The sequence below is a fragment of the Phoenix dactylifera genome, chromosome 3 (genome assembly GCF_051530095.1).
Source record: "Phoenix dactylifera cultivar Ajwa chromosome 3, Ajwa_hap1_PhDact_Kaust_v1.1, whole genome shotgun sequence".
Taxonomy (NCBI): Eukaryota; Viridiplantae; Streptophyta; class Magnoliopsida; order Arecales; family Arecaceae; genus Phoenix; species Phoenix dactylifera.
Window position 1 is genome coordinate 50,771,712 of NC_143192.1, and position 16,770 is coordinate 50,788,481.

Genomic DNA, 16,770 nt, shown 5'->3' on the forward strand with positions numbered 1-16,770 from the left:
TCAGATGCCATCATGTTCATAATGTATCATATGTTTGACAATTCAAACTGCATCTTTCTTGCTTTTCTACTATTTGTCTTACATGTTATACTGCATTATACTTATTTATTTACCTTATTGATCATTAAAAATTTGTTTCTATGAAAGCCTCTCACTTGCAGATGCAATAAAAATTAATTCGCAGATCATGTTCTCTTAACTGGGTTTATTTGAGAAAGTTGGCTCATTTAAGTGAACATGAGCCAAGACTGAACGTGTGACCGCTCATGTCAAGGGGCTAAACAGGACTTGCCAAGCTTGAAGAGTGCGGTCCGTTTGCATCAAATTAAAAACTGGATCTACTCTATGCTAGATTTTTTTAGATGTTACCACTAAAATTTTCAGTATTTTATTTGCTGATTCTTGTGGATGTATTATTTTCAATTGGATTGATAAATCTAATTTGCCAAAAAAGAAAAAAAAAACAAGAAACTGAGTTTTCACTTTTCATCGTGCTTTCAGATTAGGACGCAAACTTTACCATACATGCTGAAATGTTTGACGGCATTTCCAAATCAGTTCCAATGTGTTTTGACTCTTTGGATATGGTCTTTGATTTACGACATAAACTTTACCGTATATGATGAAACATGTGATGGCATTTCTAAGTCTCAAAGTCTAGTCTTTTGGGAGCCCCTACTCTCCGGCCATCTTAAAATGAACTTTGACAGTAGTGTGTCCGTAAGTACTGACAGTGAAGGTGTAGGTTTTGTGATCAGATGTTATAACTTTAGACTGTTTGCAGCTGAGAGGCAATATACCTGTAATATGACTGTCATCGGGGCAGAGTTGAGAACTGCATGGAAGAGTATCACCTATGCGAGGTGTGTTCTGGATGTGGATAGCATTTATCTTGAAGGTGACTCTGCAATAGTGATCAAGTGAATACGGGACGAACACAGGTATGGAGATGGATATCCCACTATTCTATAATATTCGCAAGTTGGTGAGAGATTGTGGTTTCTTCCAGACCGCTCATGTGTATCAGAAGGCGAACAAGGCCGCAGATTAGGTTGCCTCTTTCGTTTTAGCACTCGGGAGAGGTCCTTTAAGAGAGTTATGTAGTTGCTTCTCCTCCTCTTCGCTAACTTCTTTCTCACGACTCTGCTGGCTGTGCTTATACAAGATTTGTGCGAGCAGCCATTGTACCAAATATATATATATATATATATATATATATATATATATATATATATATATCACCTGAATTTTAATAGTACGTGATGAAACATGTGATCACATTTCATGTGTCTGGTAGGCAGGCTGGAAACTTTAGCTTGGATTCCATGGAAGATCTAAACTGCATTCCTGGATTGCAATGTTGGGCAATAGTCAACTGCCAACCTCGTTTTAATGCCAAATTATAAATGACCAACTCTAGATGGCCTAGTTAGATATAGTTTTTGAAAAAAGATATCTTCTTTTATTTGAAAACAAAGAGGAGGCCGAAGCCACCGCACCTCTTCTAGACTTCAGTTTAGATATTTTGGACTGGCCGAGTCTACTACTCATGGAACCAAGGCTTAAGTACTGAAAAAAAAAGAAGATGAGGACTGACCACCCGAAATTGAACCCGAAATTGAAAAAAGAAGCTAGAAATTATACGATTCACCGGATGGTCAGCGCTTACTATTTTTGCGGGTTGACTTGGGTTGTCTCCAAGTCAACCCGAGCCACCTGCACCTCTGGCCTCGGGGCCATCCTCCTCCATGTACGATGCACGTGCGTTGCATTGCCCGAGCTGCCCGCCTCACCGTCGGTCAGCCGGCACTTTTCAAATCTAATACCATCCAAGTCTCCAGCTCTTCCTCATCTTCGAGAGAGTCGGTTGGAAAGTCCATAGCTTTATTGTTAGCCCGGCCCAGCCGTTTGCTTCTCCTTGCAGCGAGCCCGGTCAGCGGAGCCTCCGCGTACGATCCGACGGCCCACAAGCTCTTGCCGTCCTCATCCAACGGTCCATATCCTTTCAACTTTAAAATAAGGGCCTTCATTACTGACTCTCTTATTATAAGTGGGCAATTGTATTTATGAACAAGAAAAAGCCGACGGAAAAGTAACAAGACTGCAACCAAACTGACTCCACCTCCAAGGCAGAGACGCAGCAGCTTAAGAGAAGGGGAAAGCAAAAGAAGCTAAACGTCATCTATTCTTCTGCTTCTTCTTTGGCATTGGATTCCGAGGTATTATTTATTGATTCTAGATCTGTTTTTTCTTTTTCTCCTTCTTTTTTCAATGCTTTTGTTTTGGTTGGTAATCGGGTTCTCAATTTGTAGTTCTTGATCGTTTCAGAGCACAACTGATTTTTTCCTTTATGTTGATCCTTGGGCCTTATATCAGCGTCGTGGAATTTGTTTTAAAGATGCGATTTTTTTCTGCCATCCGTCTGTTAATCTGCCCGAATTCCTTAGATTTGCTGGATTTCTTGTGCTCAACTGCGATCGGGAGATTGTTATCTTCTTCAGTCTGTTTTGATGCACACATAAGAATTCGTTTCTTGTGGAGACTGATGTTATAAGTTTCATAAGTGTCGATTGTTTCGATTATTAGAATCCAGCAGGTTCGTTGGTTACATATGGTCATGTGCTTTTGAAACCCTAGTTATCTTCTTTTAAATGTTCAGTTGGTTGGGATTTCTAGGGTTTGATGTTATTATGGAAATATAATGGACAGTATTTGGATTTCAAGGGTTTAAATGTGCTCTGTCTGCAAGCTTAACTTTCTTTTGCTGGCTATGTCGTGGTGATTAGTTAAGTTTCTGCTGGCTTTCATTTCGATACAAAGGGGAGATCAGTTGGCACCATTTAAGTTTGTGGCTTTTGAGTTCAGTACTGCTCTGTTCTCATTGCAGAAATTGGACACCAGAATCATCAGATTAGGAATTGCATGTCAACGCTCTAATCTTTTCTTGTTAATCTTTGATTTTTTTTTCTCCTTTATTGGATGGTTTTCCCTATCCTGTTTTCCGATTCCTCCTGAAAAGTGGTAGCTTGTCGTAAAATGCTGATCTTTTCTGCCATTACATGTTGATAGCTCTTGATGTGGTCTATTGTACTTATTATAATTTCACCAAGCTTCCTGATTCTGCGTGTGTGTATGGATTTAAAATCGTAATATCTTTATGGGTAGGAATTGATTTATTTGAGTTAAAACTTTGAAGTTCATTTCCACATGTCTGCACACACTGATGTATAGCTCTCTTGTCGAAGTCTGTGCCCTTTAAAACCTAACCCTGAGTCATCTTTTCCTCCTCTTAATTTTAGTTAAAGGGTCAGTACTGCTAACAGAGATTGGCTTGGGATACAAAGATGAGTGACAATCTGATGGATAAAGTCAGTGCCTTTGGCGAGCTTCTAAAGAATAGTGGAGCTGAGGTGAGCAGGAAGATGTCTGCTGGCATGAGCTCCATGAGCTTCAAGATGAAGGAGTTATTTCAAGGTCAGAACCAAGCAGAGAAGATTGTTGAGGAGGCCACCTCAGAAAACTTGGATGAACCTGACTGGTCGACCAATCTTGAGATCTGTGACATGATCAATAGTGAAAAAATCAATAGTGTTGAGTTGATTCGTGGCATCAAGAAGCGAATCATGTTGAAGAATCCTAGGGTCCAATATCTTGCTTTGGTCCTTCTTGAGACTTGTGTAAAGAACTGTGAGAAGTCTTTCTCTGAGGTTGCTGCTGAGCGGGTCCTTGATGAGATGGTCAAATTGATTGATGATCCCCAGACCGTGGTGAATAATCGTAATAAGGCCCTTGTCCTGATTGAAGCATGGGGAGAGGCAGGAGACGAGCTTCGGTATTTGCCTGTCTATGAGGAAACTTACAAGGTACCCAAGTCCTACAAATTAGAAATCCAATAAAATTTTATTTAGAAAAGAAGACACTTTATAATTTCAAAGCCATGCTGAGTTTGACATGCAAGCCTTGCAAGTAAAATGCAATGCAGAAGAGGCTCTAAGTGATTCTTCTTTTTCTATTTAAGCCATGATTTATCTGCTGCATATTTGGAAAGCTTACGAGGAACCTCTATTTTTGCTATTTATTACTAACATTAGTCCTTTTCAAACAAAAGACAGTCCACACTATTTTGTAGACCACCATTTCTCAGCTGCATTGTGAACAACTTGCTTCATTCGGGAAGAATAAAAGTGTTTTGCTTAAAATAATTGAATAACAACTTTAATTGTTCTATATTTAACTCTATAGATATGCAGTTTATATTGTTAAACAAATTATATCTTTTGTTATTATCTTAAAACATTTACTCATGCCTCACCTTTAATGGTTGCTATATGGACTGCTTCACACTAGTGAGTCTCCCAGAAAATGTCAGAGACTGACAACTTGGTATCCATGTTCTAGTTTTACTGATATGTCTACATCTAAGTGGCATAACTTTTATTAGATGCTTACTTTAAGATCTAGAGGCATTCATCAGCTTGATGGTTTTCTTCCAAGTCCATTTGATGGTTTTCTGTTACTTGTAGAGCTTGAAATCTAGAGGCATTCGTTTTCCTGGACGAGATAATGAAAGTTTGGCTCCAATATTTACTCCGCCACGTTCAGTTTCAGAGACAGAATCAAATGCCAGTGGGATACAGCTGAACTACCGTGATGTTCCTGTGCAAAATTTTACTGCTGAGCAAACCAAGGAAGCATTTGATGTGGCTCATAACAGCATTGAACTTCTATCAACTGTTTTATCCTCTTCTCCACAGCAAGAGGCTTTAAAGGTAATCCAGTTTCATTGAATGGTTATTTAGCGCCACTCCTTTTTTGCCCCGTGTCAGAGAGAATAGTTGATATACAATAACATCATATTCTTTTATTATATTGTTCACCTAGAGCGATCTTTTATCTTCAGCCTATATTCCAGTCTTCTGAAATGGCAAAGAAGGACTCGTAGAGCTGATGCAATACAGCTAGATAGCTATTGCTATACTCTTGGCTTATTTTCTGCCCCTCATCCCTAAAGCATTTAGTATTTCGAGCTTGACAAATATTTTGAACTTTTGAAACAACAATATGACCTAACATGATAAATAAATTGATATTCAAGTTAGTTGCTATTATATGCTTGCAGCATACTTAATGTCATGCCCCAAATTTGGAAAACAATACGGCCATGCTACCGAGGGGTATAGCCCATGATAATACGAAGCCAACAATCATAATCTCAGTTAAAATAAAAGGTCCAAACCCGTTATCCATTAAATAATTGAATAAATGCTGGTTCAGAGCGACTAAATCCAGCTTTAAATACCAAAATCATAACTTCAAAATTCATAAAGTCATCAACTACAAATTCATAGTCTAAATAACTAAAATTTTGCTACAAATCGCCAGGCTTGCTAGCAAAAACTTCAAGCCTGGATCATTCTTTATTCCTAGCGAACCTATTTATCGGAAAAAAAATAAAAGGGATATGAACTGCATATCTCAATAAGTAAAACTTACACTATCTTACCGGATTAAGCATAACTTTTACTATAAACAATGCATCATTTAAAGAAAATAATAAATATTATAAAAATAAAGCATTTCATAATACAGTATGATAAAGCAAGTCATAAAGCCAATCATGAATATGCCCAAATCATTAATATTTCATAAACATGGTTCCAAGTATATAACATGATAAAAAAATCATAAATTTATGAGATTTAGCCAATTCATAATGCAAAATATTGCTCACAGACATTTAGTATTGTCACTCTGTATCTATGATAGGGCCATCATCGTAATCGATAAAGTATCATAATTCGTATTCATTACCAATTTTATACCCGTTGATAGAGTCCTGTTATCATTGGATGCTAGCTTGAGGCTGCCATAGCTATCTAAGAGTCTCTAACCATATTTCTGAAAACAAATTTTCTTAAGTCATATTTTTTACAAAATATTTTTTTAAATCATATATGAAAAAAATACTATATGTCTTTATATAGTCTGTAGTTCATAAATAAGTCTTTAATAGTAAAGCAATCATGAGATCAATCTTTTCATAACAAAAATACAAATTTTATAAATATGGAGTTTATATTTCAAAAATCATCCATGAATATTAAGATATTTATGGAACTATTATTTCGCGATAAATCATGAGTTTTTATTATATCATATGCTCGATTCTTAATTACAGAGAATCATTTATTTCATAATAAAATAACTACTAGTTTGAAAACTAGTAAGGATTGTAAAGATTACTTACCTCTTCCGCTTTGAACCATCAAAGTTCAACTATATGAATCATCCGTACCTATTCAATTAAAATGTATAATCAACAACTTCAAAAACCAAAAGAACTGAAAACGAGTTAAAATTGGGTATAATGATCTGTTTTGGGGTACTGCAGGGTGTGTGGTGGCTTCATACCAAAACTAGGGTGGAAGAAGGACAGAGTCGGCCAGGCGGCGGATCTTGATTGCCCGGGTTGGTCTGAATAGGATGAACTCAACTAACCAAGATCGGCTATGGTTTGGGTGACTCAATAGGGATCAATGGTGGCCAAATTCCAGAGGTACTCGACAAAGGCTAGGGTGGGGTCCGACATGCCGCTTGATGACCAAGGGCTAGGATCCCTTACTGTAGTCAACCTATGTTGTAGCAGGTCCCACAACTGGGGCCTACGAATCATGAAGAGGAGAGAGAGGACAAAAGAGAGAGAAATGATCATAAGGGATGAGATCCATTCTCTTCTTTCTTTTTTTCCTTAACAACAAAACAGAGGAGGTGGTCTGATCGTCGTGGTGGTGTTCAATGTCAGAGAGTCGGCAACAGAAGGGTACAACCAGCAACCCGATAGCAATCAAGTGGGGAAACAGCTGGCCACGGGAAAATCAGCAAGGAAAAAGGGCTGAAAAATAGCGATTTATCTTGTTTTGGCGTTGGCCATTTACCGATGGCCATGGTTTTGCTGGGCACTCGATCAAGGGCTCATCAATGGGAAGCAGCCATGATGACGGCCGGAAAAGGAAAAAACAAAGGAAAAAGGCTGAAACAAGGGAGAGGGCTTACCCGGCTTAAATACTGGCAATTTCTCAACAGAAAGTGGGCCGATGGTGATGTTCCTTAATAGGGAATCATGGAAAAGAGAATCCAAGAAGAGGAGCTCTTTTCTCATGTCCGACAAGGGATTATTGTGGCAACAATGGGTGTGGGCGTCGACTGTCAAAGGGAAGAAAGAGAGAAAAGGGGGCTGATGATCGCCAATTTTGGCGGTGTGGTTTCAAAAGGGAGCTGGGGTTGCTATTTATAGAGGTGGAGGGCTAGGGTTTGCTAGACCTCTCTTAGATCTTCGACTCCCACCGGGAGTTGTTGAAGAACTAGGACTTCTATTGGAAGTTTGTGGAAAAGGTTGACTCCTACCGGGGGTCACTACACAATCCCAACATAGCTAGGTTTCTCCGATCTAGGCCAAGTCCATTTGGACCTGGCCTCACACTTAACATATCAAATGAGGTAGAAACGGAAACCAACATTTCTCCTTTCCTTAAAAATCAGTTGTGCCTTTTGTATCACCCTTTTGTTAATCCAAGGGTAATCTTGAAGGATTGGGTGAAGCCCTTTTCTTTGCACCAGGGTTTGTTGTGCTGGAATCGAAGCCTAGACTGGTTGCCCAGCGGCACGGAACGGTACGCCATGTACCGTTCCATGTCGGCCCCTACCGACACAGTAGAGGAGGCGAGGGAGAGGGCGAATGGGAGAGAGGAAAAGAGACAGAAGGGGGAGAGAGAGGGAGGGAGAGAGGAGGGTGGCGGAAGGCCGGTGGAGGCCGATGACCCGGATAAAGGAGGTGGAGGAGGTCTCTGCGGCCGGATTCCCTGTTTCGTCCGACTCTTTTTTAGTTTTGCGACTTTTAAGTGAAGTTCGCAAATCGCCTGCCGACTTCACTTAAAAGTTGCGAATAAAAAAAGGGGGCGGGTCTCCTGTTTCGGCTTCGACCGGTTGCCCGGCGGCACGGAACGGTACGCTCCGTACCGTTCCATGTCAGCCCCTATTGACACAGTAGAGGAGGCAGGGGAGAGAGCGAATGGGAGAGAGGAAGGGAGAGAGGAGGGTGGCGGAAGGCCGGCGGAGGCCGATGACCCGGACATAGGAGGTGGAGGAGGGCTCCGCAGCCGGGTCCCCTGTTTCGTCCGACTCTTTTTTAGTTTTGCGACTTTTAAGTGAAGTTGACAAATCGTCTGCCGACTTCACTTAAAAGTTGCGAATAAAAAAAGGGGTTGGGCCCCTATTTCGAACGAAACAGGGGACCTGGCCGTGAAGCCCTCCTCCGCGCGGCTCGCCAGCCTCGCTGGCTGGCCTTTACCTCCCTCTCTTCCCTCCTCTGCCGCTCCCTCCTCTCCCTTCTCCTTCTTCCCCTCCGGCGACGGTTTCGTTTCTGTTGTCAGAACCGTCCTACTCTGCCGCCGGGATGATTCGGTACAATCCGAACCATCTTGTTCGGGATAGTTCCACTGACCCTGCTTTGCACACTTATTATGTAGGATATTATGCCATAAGTGTATCATATTGTGAATCTCAAAACATGTTATTTATTAATTTTTTTAATATATTGGTACCTTACTAATTAAAGTCATTGAAAATTTTTCCTACCACAAATTAAGGGGCTGGGGCTGTTTGGGAGAAGATAGCGAGAGGGCAAGAAGATTAGCGGGGGCAGGGGGCATGATGGAGGGAGGGAGGGGGCTTGGGTAGTGGGTTTCGATCCTTGTTTCCCCAACCTGCACCCCCTTCCTTACCTATCTTGCCGGATTCCATGGGATTCTTGCAAGGAGACCCTAAGTGGGATTAACTATACCATATATGCACTGAGCTTAGATTATGAGGCCCAACATATATTATTTGTTTTTGTCTTCCGGAGCTAATGATTAGAAGCAAATTGGAAAAACAGTTCCCCATTTACTTTTAATCCTTATTTAGTAAGAAATCAAATCATGCATATTGCATCGAATCCTCCAAGCATCATCCCTTCCTATTTCTCTCTCTCTCTCTCTCACGCTCTCAATCTCTTACGTGCTATTTGGATACATAACAAGGAGAGAAAAGAAAAAGAGAAATGGAAGAAGAGAAAAGAATAGAATGTAAGGTGATTCACCAAATTCCAAGAACAAAAAGAGAGGAAACTTGATTTAGGGAAATGAAAGTAAATTGAAAAAGAAAATTACATATTTGTCCTTTCTTTGTTTCCTATAACTCTCCACATTTGTAGTGGGCTTGGAGAGAAACCTTTTCTTTCATTTCTCTTCTCTTTTGTCTTTGATGGATTATAGAAATGGGGGATTTCGAATCTTTTGTAGTCTTGTTCGCTACTTTTCTTATTCATGAGGATTATCAGACCCACTGTGGACCTACTAGGCCACTTTGGGTATGTCTGCACAATGTTTGGGAGCAAAATCCACGACATCTAGGGTGAGGCAAAACTTATTGAGGACTTAACTTCCATATACAACGTCTGTTCTTGATGTGTTTTTCCCATTTCTTTAATTGGGTAACTTTTTGGGATCTGCAATGTCACAACCAAATAATAAGACCATTGGGTTTTGAAAGATCCAATTTGTGGCCATTTAGGGCTTCGAGATGCCCTGTGAAACTCGACTTGCTACTTATAATAAATTTTCACTAGGGCATAACTCATAATTCATGAAGAATAAGGTAGTGCGATAGAACATGAAGTTGATGCAAGAGTTGAGATTTAGCATTTGGCCAGTTTTGGCAATTTTGTATTTTCTACTTTTGGGAATTTCCACCTCTTAGCTAGAAGAGGGAGTTGGACCCAAATTAGGAGATGGAGACCTCACTAGTATAAGTAGAGGCCTATATCACAGTTTTGAATATTGGTTTTGAAGAAAGTAAATAAGGCAAACACCTAGCTTTCAAGATTTCAACAAGATTTTTTTCTCTACTTTTTCGTATGTGAGAAATAAGAGTTGAGCGAGTTGAAGGAGGAAATTCTCTCTCAATTCAAATGGAATGTTAAGGTGACTTTGTATAATTGTATCATCATAGATATGCTAGGGGGGTGTTCGTTCATTCACATAGGAAGTTCCCTTGATGGATGCATTGAGGGCTTCAGTGGGACTTGTGTGGATTGGTGCAATATACAAGGGTTGGTTGAATCATGACATGCAATGCCAGTATCACATGGACCTATGAACTTTGTGTGACTACATGGAGCCCCATAGCATATTTCATCATTGCATTGTGTAGGATCTTAGGTACCATCCTGTACCTGCCAACAAGGTTTTAAATCCTATGGTTGAGGTCATCCGCGGAACGGGACACATCGCTGCCTTGCCCTGTCTAGAAACTTAGAATGGGGGATCTCCCCTGATGCACCGATCAGGGTGTTGGGATGATGGCGAGACGATCCTCTCCCGACACTTGGGACGACACCTGTCCCTTCATCATGTGGGGCTTCGCTTCCCACCGGGATTTGAAACCATGCTTGTTAATACGAGCATATCGTACTTACTTGACATGGTATAAAGGCTTGATATGCTCTTTACTAATACATGATACATGTATTGTGAACTCCACTAGTGGACTGTGTCAGTGCTAGGGCATACCCAATTGAATACTAGGGATCTTGAATCCCTAGATGGTACTATAGTTAAAACCTAATACTGAGACTTAAAACCTTATTGCCGTGAATCTTTCATAGACCAAGCATCCTTGAATACATACCCAATTGAATACTAGGGATCTTGAATCCCTAGATGGTACTATAGTTAGACAAAATAATCTTGTTGACGATTGAACACTAAGTGTGTTCACTTCTTTTCTTTTTTGCTCTTTTTATATAAATTTGATAGAAGAAAAAAATTATTGCTGGCTGATATTTCTTCTCAATCAACATAATAATGGGAGCAGATTTAAGGATTTTTTTTTTTATTCCTTTAGTGCATGGTTTTAATTTACTAACCAGAAACCCCTTTGTCATGCAATGATCGAAGGTCATATATGGAGATTCAAAACTTCCCAGCTAAGGGGAATCACTGATTTTCCATATATGTAATAATAAAACACGAATTAATGTTTTTTGTATCAATGTTGTGTTAGAGCCTTCCATCTTGTGCTAATTATCATTTTCTTGCCAATAACTACAGAACAACTATCTTAATATTTACAATTTTTTTGGATATTGAAATCATGAACTCAAGACTTGCCTATGCTGGCCCCTTACCAGTCTAATGGATTATATTGGTGGGCTGTCGATAGCCTATAGAGTTTGGCCAAGTGGGCTAAACTGCCTGGATCATGCTGGAGCAGGGTGGACTAGATTGGCCCCAAACGAATGCTGAACCAGTTGGCTGTCAATACCAACATGGACTCCTCAAAGTGCCTTTTTTTTTTCTTGCCTTCCCCTTTTACCTATGAGAGAGTTTTCTGGTGAGAATAAGGAGGATGTGTACAAAGTAATCGCTAGATTTGGGGCTCTAGTTGTAAACAACAGGAAGGGCACTCCGAAGGTAAAGCAATAAGCACCCTAGGATACAAATATGTAAGAAGCTCAAGAGGTGGTGGAGTGATAAGGAGAAGAATTAATAGAGTTACAAAAAAAGAAAAACCTCCATTGAATTATTAGATATGATCTAGAATTTTAACTATATTAATAAAATGGTTCTTAGTTACACCTGTTTTGTATCATTCTTTATGATTCTTACGACGACATTCCCTTACCTAGCTCTATTCCTGTTTCATCCAAATGTCATTGAATTTGAACTCAATATGTCTAGGACTTGTATGAATGGCTTTGTTCTTTGGGGTTTTATTAGAAAATCGATTATTTTGCTTTCATTTATTTCAATTCAATCAAATATAAGAATAAAAATTTTGTCTAGTGTGTTTATTTTAAATTGTACCTTGAGATATATGATTAGAGAAATACAAGTCACTCAAGATAAAAGCACCCAAAGATCACTTGATAATTGGTGAAAAGAAATCAGTTTTATGTGAAGGAAGCAGGAACGCAAAATTGATTTATATATGGCTACTTTGTTGTCCTTCTTTTGGTTAAATTACTAGTATCAAAATCAGAGTTTTATATGTTACATGTTTTTTTAATTATAATTCCTTAGCGAACAGAATGGTAATTAATATTTTCTTTCTACTTGGGATTGTCTGCAAAGCTAAGATACAGAATGCTTTCATAAAAATTTAATCTCTATAAATTCAAAAAGATGATAGAAATACTCTTTGTTCGATCTCAGTATATCTAACAATTTATTATCCAATGTTACGGTTTTATTTGATTAAATTATTACACAAATATAAGATACAGTTTTCATCTCAATCTCAACTATGGTAGAGGAGGATAGCATGAAAAAAAGTTAATTACAAGAATGACTTTGATATCCTAGAGGCCTTAAAGATGTCAGTTTGGATGCACCCAACTTAGCTTGCACGTGTTGCAACTAAGTGAAGGGGATTCATTTTGATGCTTTAGTCCAATATCACAATTTAAAACAAAGTTTGTAGGTCTAAATCTAAATTGTGATGGAGGGGGGTAGTCTGAAGGAAATTTGACTCTGAGAATAACTTTGGTGTTCTAGAGACCTAAAAAATACATTGTTTAATTTGTCAATGTTTAGACACACCTCACTGACCTTCAACATATGCTGGGGGTGTGGATCTTTAGTCGAACATAGGTACGTCGGTCATATGAATTGTAATCAAGGTGGGTGTAGAGCCCAACCCGAACCTGATTAGGCCGGTCTGAATTATCCATTTGGGCCAAAAATAGGTTTAGCCCGAACCTAATTAAAGTTTAATATTTCATAATATTGCTCCACAAAAAAATAAGCTAGTTAAAAATTAGGCTCTCCTATAATACAAGTAAATGCTACATGATACATTATTCTCTGCTAAACCAATTTTTGTTTGTCCTTCCTTATTATTTTCTCGAAATAACAATATGCAAAAGCAAATTGATTCGGGCCTAAATTTGGGCTCTATTACGAGCCTTGTTCGGGCTAGTGTTCGGGCTCGGACTCGGGCCCATTTCCAATCCTAAATGTTTTGGACCGAATTGAAAAGAGTAAGAACATTGGTGGCCATGGTACAATCTGTCCTACATCATTGTGTTGAAGCAGTGGTGATTTCTGTTCATGATGCAAGCTCTTCTATAATTGGATTAAATCTTGAAAATCTGGACTATGAGTGTCCTATTATCCTTGCTCCTAAAGACGCCTCTGCCATTTCCCAGGTTTCTTTGTAGGAGATTGAACTCTATCAACGAAGCTGTAGAGCTAATGTACAGGGGCATTTCTGCTCATTCTTCAGAGTACAAAATAAAATTTCCCCTTAGATGAATTATTAAAAGAACTTTTCTGGTCCAAACCAATCACCTGCCACAAAAGTTTTACTTCATCTTGCTCATAAGTCATTTTCAGAAATTCTCTGAATGTTTTTTTCTCACTCCAAATTTAGTTCTGTTGAAGAAATCAAATTCTGCTTCCACTTTCAATTCAGTTAGATACTTATGAAGTGAGAATTCTGTTGGAACTATTTCTATTCACATCATTTGTTTCTGCCACATTGACAATCGGCACAATCCATATTATGTTTTCCTGTATATTTGATGAGCAGTAAAGTGTCCTGTCCTCAAAAGTTTGCCCTATATATTATATACATTCTGTTACTTTTTTTTAAATGTTTCTTGTGCTTATTACTTAATCTTCTTACTAAACTGCAAATTATAGAAATACTGAGAACTGTTTAGGCATGTGCCGCAAAAATTTCTTATGTCGCAATTTGCTCAATTCCTTTCTGCTTGCAGGATGACTTGACGACAACACTGTTGCAACAGTGCCAACAATGTCAGTATACCATCCAGAGAATTATAGAGACCGCTGGCGAGAATGAGGCACTACTATGTGAAGCTTTGAATGTGAATGATGAGCTCCAAAAGGTCGTCTCCAAGTATGAAGAGTCAAGGAAGCCTCCTGTCATGCAGTCCGAACCAGAACCAGCAATGATACCCGTTGCGGTGGAACCTGAAGAGTCTCCTCGAGTCAGGAAAGAAGATGCCCTCATCAGAAAACCAGCAAGTTCTCGGGCAAGATCAGGTGGAGAAGATGACATCCTGCATGACCTTGACGAGATGATCTTTGGTAAGGGAGGGAGCACATCGGGTAATCAAGATCCAAAAAAGAAGCAGGATCAACAGAAGGATGATCTAATCACCCTTTGAGGGTTATCTCATTAATATAAAAGCCTGGTGGATTGGTGGTGCTTGTTGGCTGGATCTGGTTATAGCTTTTTGTTTGTCATGCTTTTGAGAAGGAATTATTCTATCTGAAGGGGAAATTTTTATAGTGATGAGGGGCTTGTTCGTTCCTCCTCTTTTTAAGTTTCTGTAATGTATTTATGAAATACTGGACCAGAACATGAGCTTCTGCACATTTGTGCAAAGACATTTGAACTCTTGTAGCAACCTCATATTTTTGTTAGTATGCATGCAATACATGTACGTCCACAGACCTTAAGAGGAACATATCATCAATTGAGATTGCTTAAGGTGATAAACAATAGCATATCCTCAGGAAAAGAAAGAAAAACGGCGACAGACGATAGCAGACATTCTGCTCTAAGACTCGTGATATTAATTTGGTTGGTGATCGGCTTTCGCACGTAACGCATCAGAGATTGTGTTTGGTCCTACCTGTGTGATCTTCCATTAATTGCAGCGTTGGTCTTACATCTCATCCCCTGATGCACGAGATGCACATCACTTGGTCTAGCAGACAGGTTTCTTTCTCTAGTCATGTCAAGGCCCATACGGCTAAGATGATTTTGAGAGTAATCGTTCCATCGATCTTGTGGACGGCCTCTGCTTAAGTTGTATGAGTTTGAAGATATCAAATTACTTCATGTCTTTCGCCTAGAGGGTACGAGTCTACGAGACCCGCCCGCCATGGGTATCAGCTGGGTTTGGCTTTATTTTGGCACATATCTCAGAACATAGAAGAAATGCTATTGTGTCTTACATCATCAATATCATTACGACATTTGAGCCCATTTCATATCATGCTGATAAAAAAAAAATGATAAATATGCTTAGATCTTCATTTTTTTTTATACATGAACTATACACAAAAATACAAATATACCCTTAACTATGAGTAGTACAATATATAAATGTGTGTGTGTGTGTATACAGCGGAAAGGTGATAAACTAAACATTACAGCACAATTTTTACCTAAGGTCAGGGGTCGGTCTTCATTTCATCAAATGGACACCGAATGACCTTCCCCAGCATATACAATAAGGATTAGCATCAATACATCCTGGGAACAACTATATAACGAGTTTATTTGAGGTAGGTATGGTGGACTTCTCATTTTCGATGAAAAGGTGTGCATGGTAGACTTGGTCAGGCATTTTCCTTCAGACTTATGTTAAGCTGTCTTTCTCTGGATCGATGACGTGACATAAATCCATCACCTGGGAAACTCTGAAGGGTTACTGCGTATGTCCTAAGAATAAAATTGTGATTCGGTATCCCTACTCCTTGCAGGTAGCTTTTCGTTTCTTTTGACGTGAAACTCTCTATAAATATTTGAATGAATATCTTTGACATGTCAACTTGTGCTGCAATTGTGATAAATAATCCTTACTCATGAATGCCAGTAGGGTTACTGAAGGTTCTAAGTTTTTCCAACACATATCTAATGTCATAAATTAATCACCTAAAACTCTGGCTACATATTATTTAAGGAAGGACTCCGAGTGCTTTACCAATTCAGCTGTGAGAAGAAGGGAGAAGGAATGCCCTCCAAGTTTCTTCTTGACGCCACGCGGTCGTGTGGAACTTTCCTGCCATGTTTGGTGGGGAATGGGTTGGCGAGATGGGCAACAGCTACGTACTTTAGTTTGAACAGCTACCAAATGCAGCAACTCTTTTTGAACGAGCCAAGCAAAGTTTGGAACGTTCCCTTCTCCTCCTCCGATACCAACCTTCGGGTAGGGCTCCCATCAAATGACAACAAAAAACAAACCCTGAGGCGTGGGGGCCTTTTCATACCATCCTTCCCTTCAAAAAAGGCTGGCGTCATTTCAAGCAGCCTACGGAGAGAGTAGCCGTGTCGAGATGGTTGGCTCTTCCTACCCAAAGAAAGGAAAAAGGCTTTTCTACCCTTCTGAATTTTATTTCTACGATAATTTGTGCGTTTGATTGTTGATGAAATCAAGTTCCACGAAGTTTTCATCATCGATGCTCGGGAATTGTGGAACTTCTCATTGTTGATGAAATGAAATTTTGTGCTCTTACTTATGACTCTTAGATGTATGCTAAAACAAATATAATTATTTTATATTTGAGATTTTATTTTTTAACAAAATTATGGAGATTGGCAAGATGATTGGTGCCATTGTCTTCTCAAATTCCAAACCCGACGCCAATGCTAGCCACTCTTAATCGCGTCGGTTTAAGACAAATATACTAAAGCAAAGATCATAAGTTCAATTTATGGTCATATAGTTTCATTTTCGGAAAAAAAAAAAGGTTAGTACATGCAGCTGATAATAGAATTATTTTATAATTCTTAAACGTAACTAATTCTCACTTATACCAACTAGCAACGGCAGATTGAAGTTAATAAAGTTATCGATTTGCATAGCTAAGTAGAAGTTTGATCTCTTCAAACTTGAGGTAACTCATCTGTTTTGAAAGTAACTCATCTTATATTATAAGGACTGTATCATTTGTATGAAAAAATGATTTATCT

At 39.1% G+C, this 16,770-nt stretch overlaps 1 protein-coding gene across 1 annotated transcript; it reads left to right on the plus strand.

Moving 5' to 3' along the window:
• The first annotated feature begins 1,850 nt into the window (after nt 1-1,850).
• Nucleotides 1,851-14,534, plus strand: LOC103714557 (TOM1-like protein 1). The gene is made up of 4 exons (XM_008801843.5): nt 1,851-2,219; nt 3,300-3,863; nt 4,524-4,769; nt 13,820-14,534. Exons 2-4 carry the CDS (start codon nt 3,345-3,347, stop codon nt 14,231-14,233), a joined length of 1,179 nt encoding a protein of 392 aa, XP_008800065.1. The 5' UTR covers nt 1,851-2,219; nt 3,300-3,344; the 3' UTR covers nt 14,234-14,534.
• The last annotated feature ends 2,236 nt before the right edge of the window (nt 14,535-16,770 follow it).

What these genes read in the sequence shown, in the direction of transcription:
- LOC103714557 (XM_008801843.5), top strand. Translation starts at nt 3,345, where the DNA reads ATGAGTGACAATCTGATGGATAAAGTCAGTGCCTTTGGCGAGCTTCTA. An exon ending in TCTATGAGGAAACTTACAAG is followed by an intron (nt 3,864 to 4,523) that starts GTACCCAAGTCC and finishes TGTTACTTGTAG; the next exon opens with AGCTTGAAATCTAGAGGCAT. An exon ending in CACAGCAAGAGGCTTTAAAG is followed by an intron (nt 4,770 to 13,819) that starts GTAATCCAGTTT and finishes TTCTGCTTGCAG; the next exon opens with GATGACTTGACGACAACACT.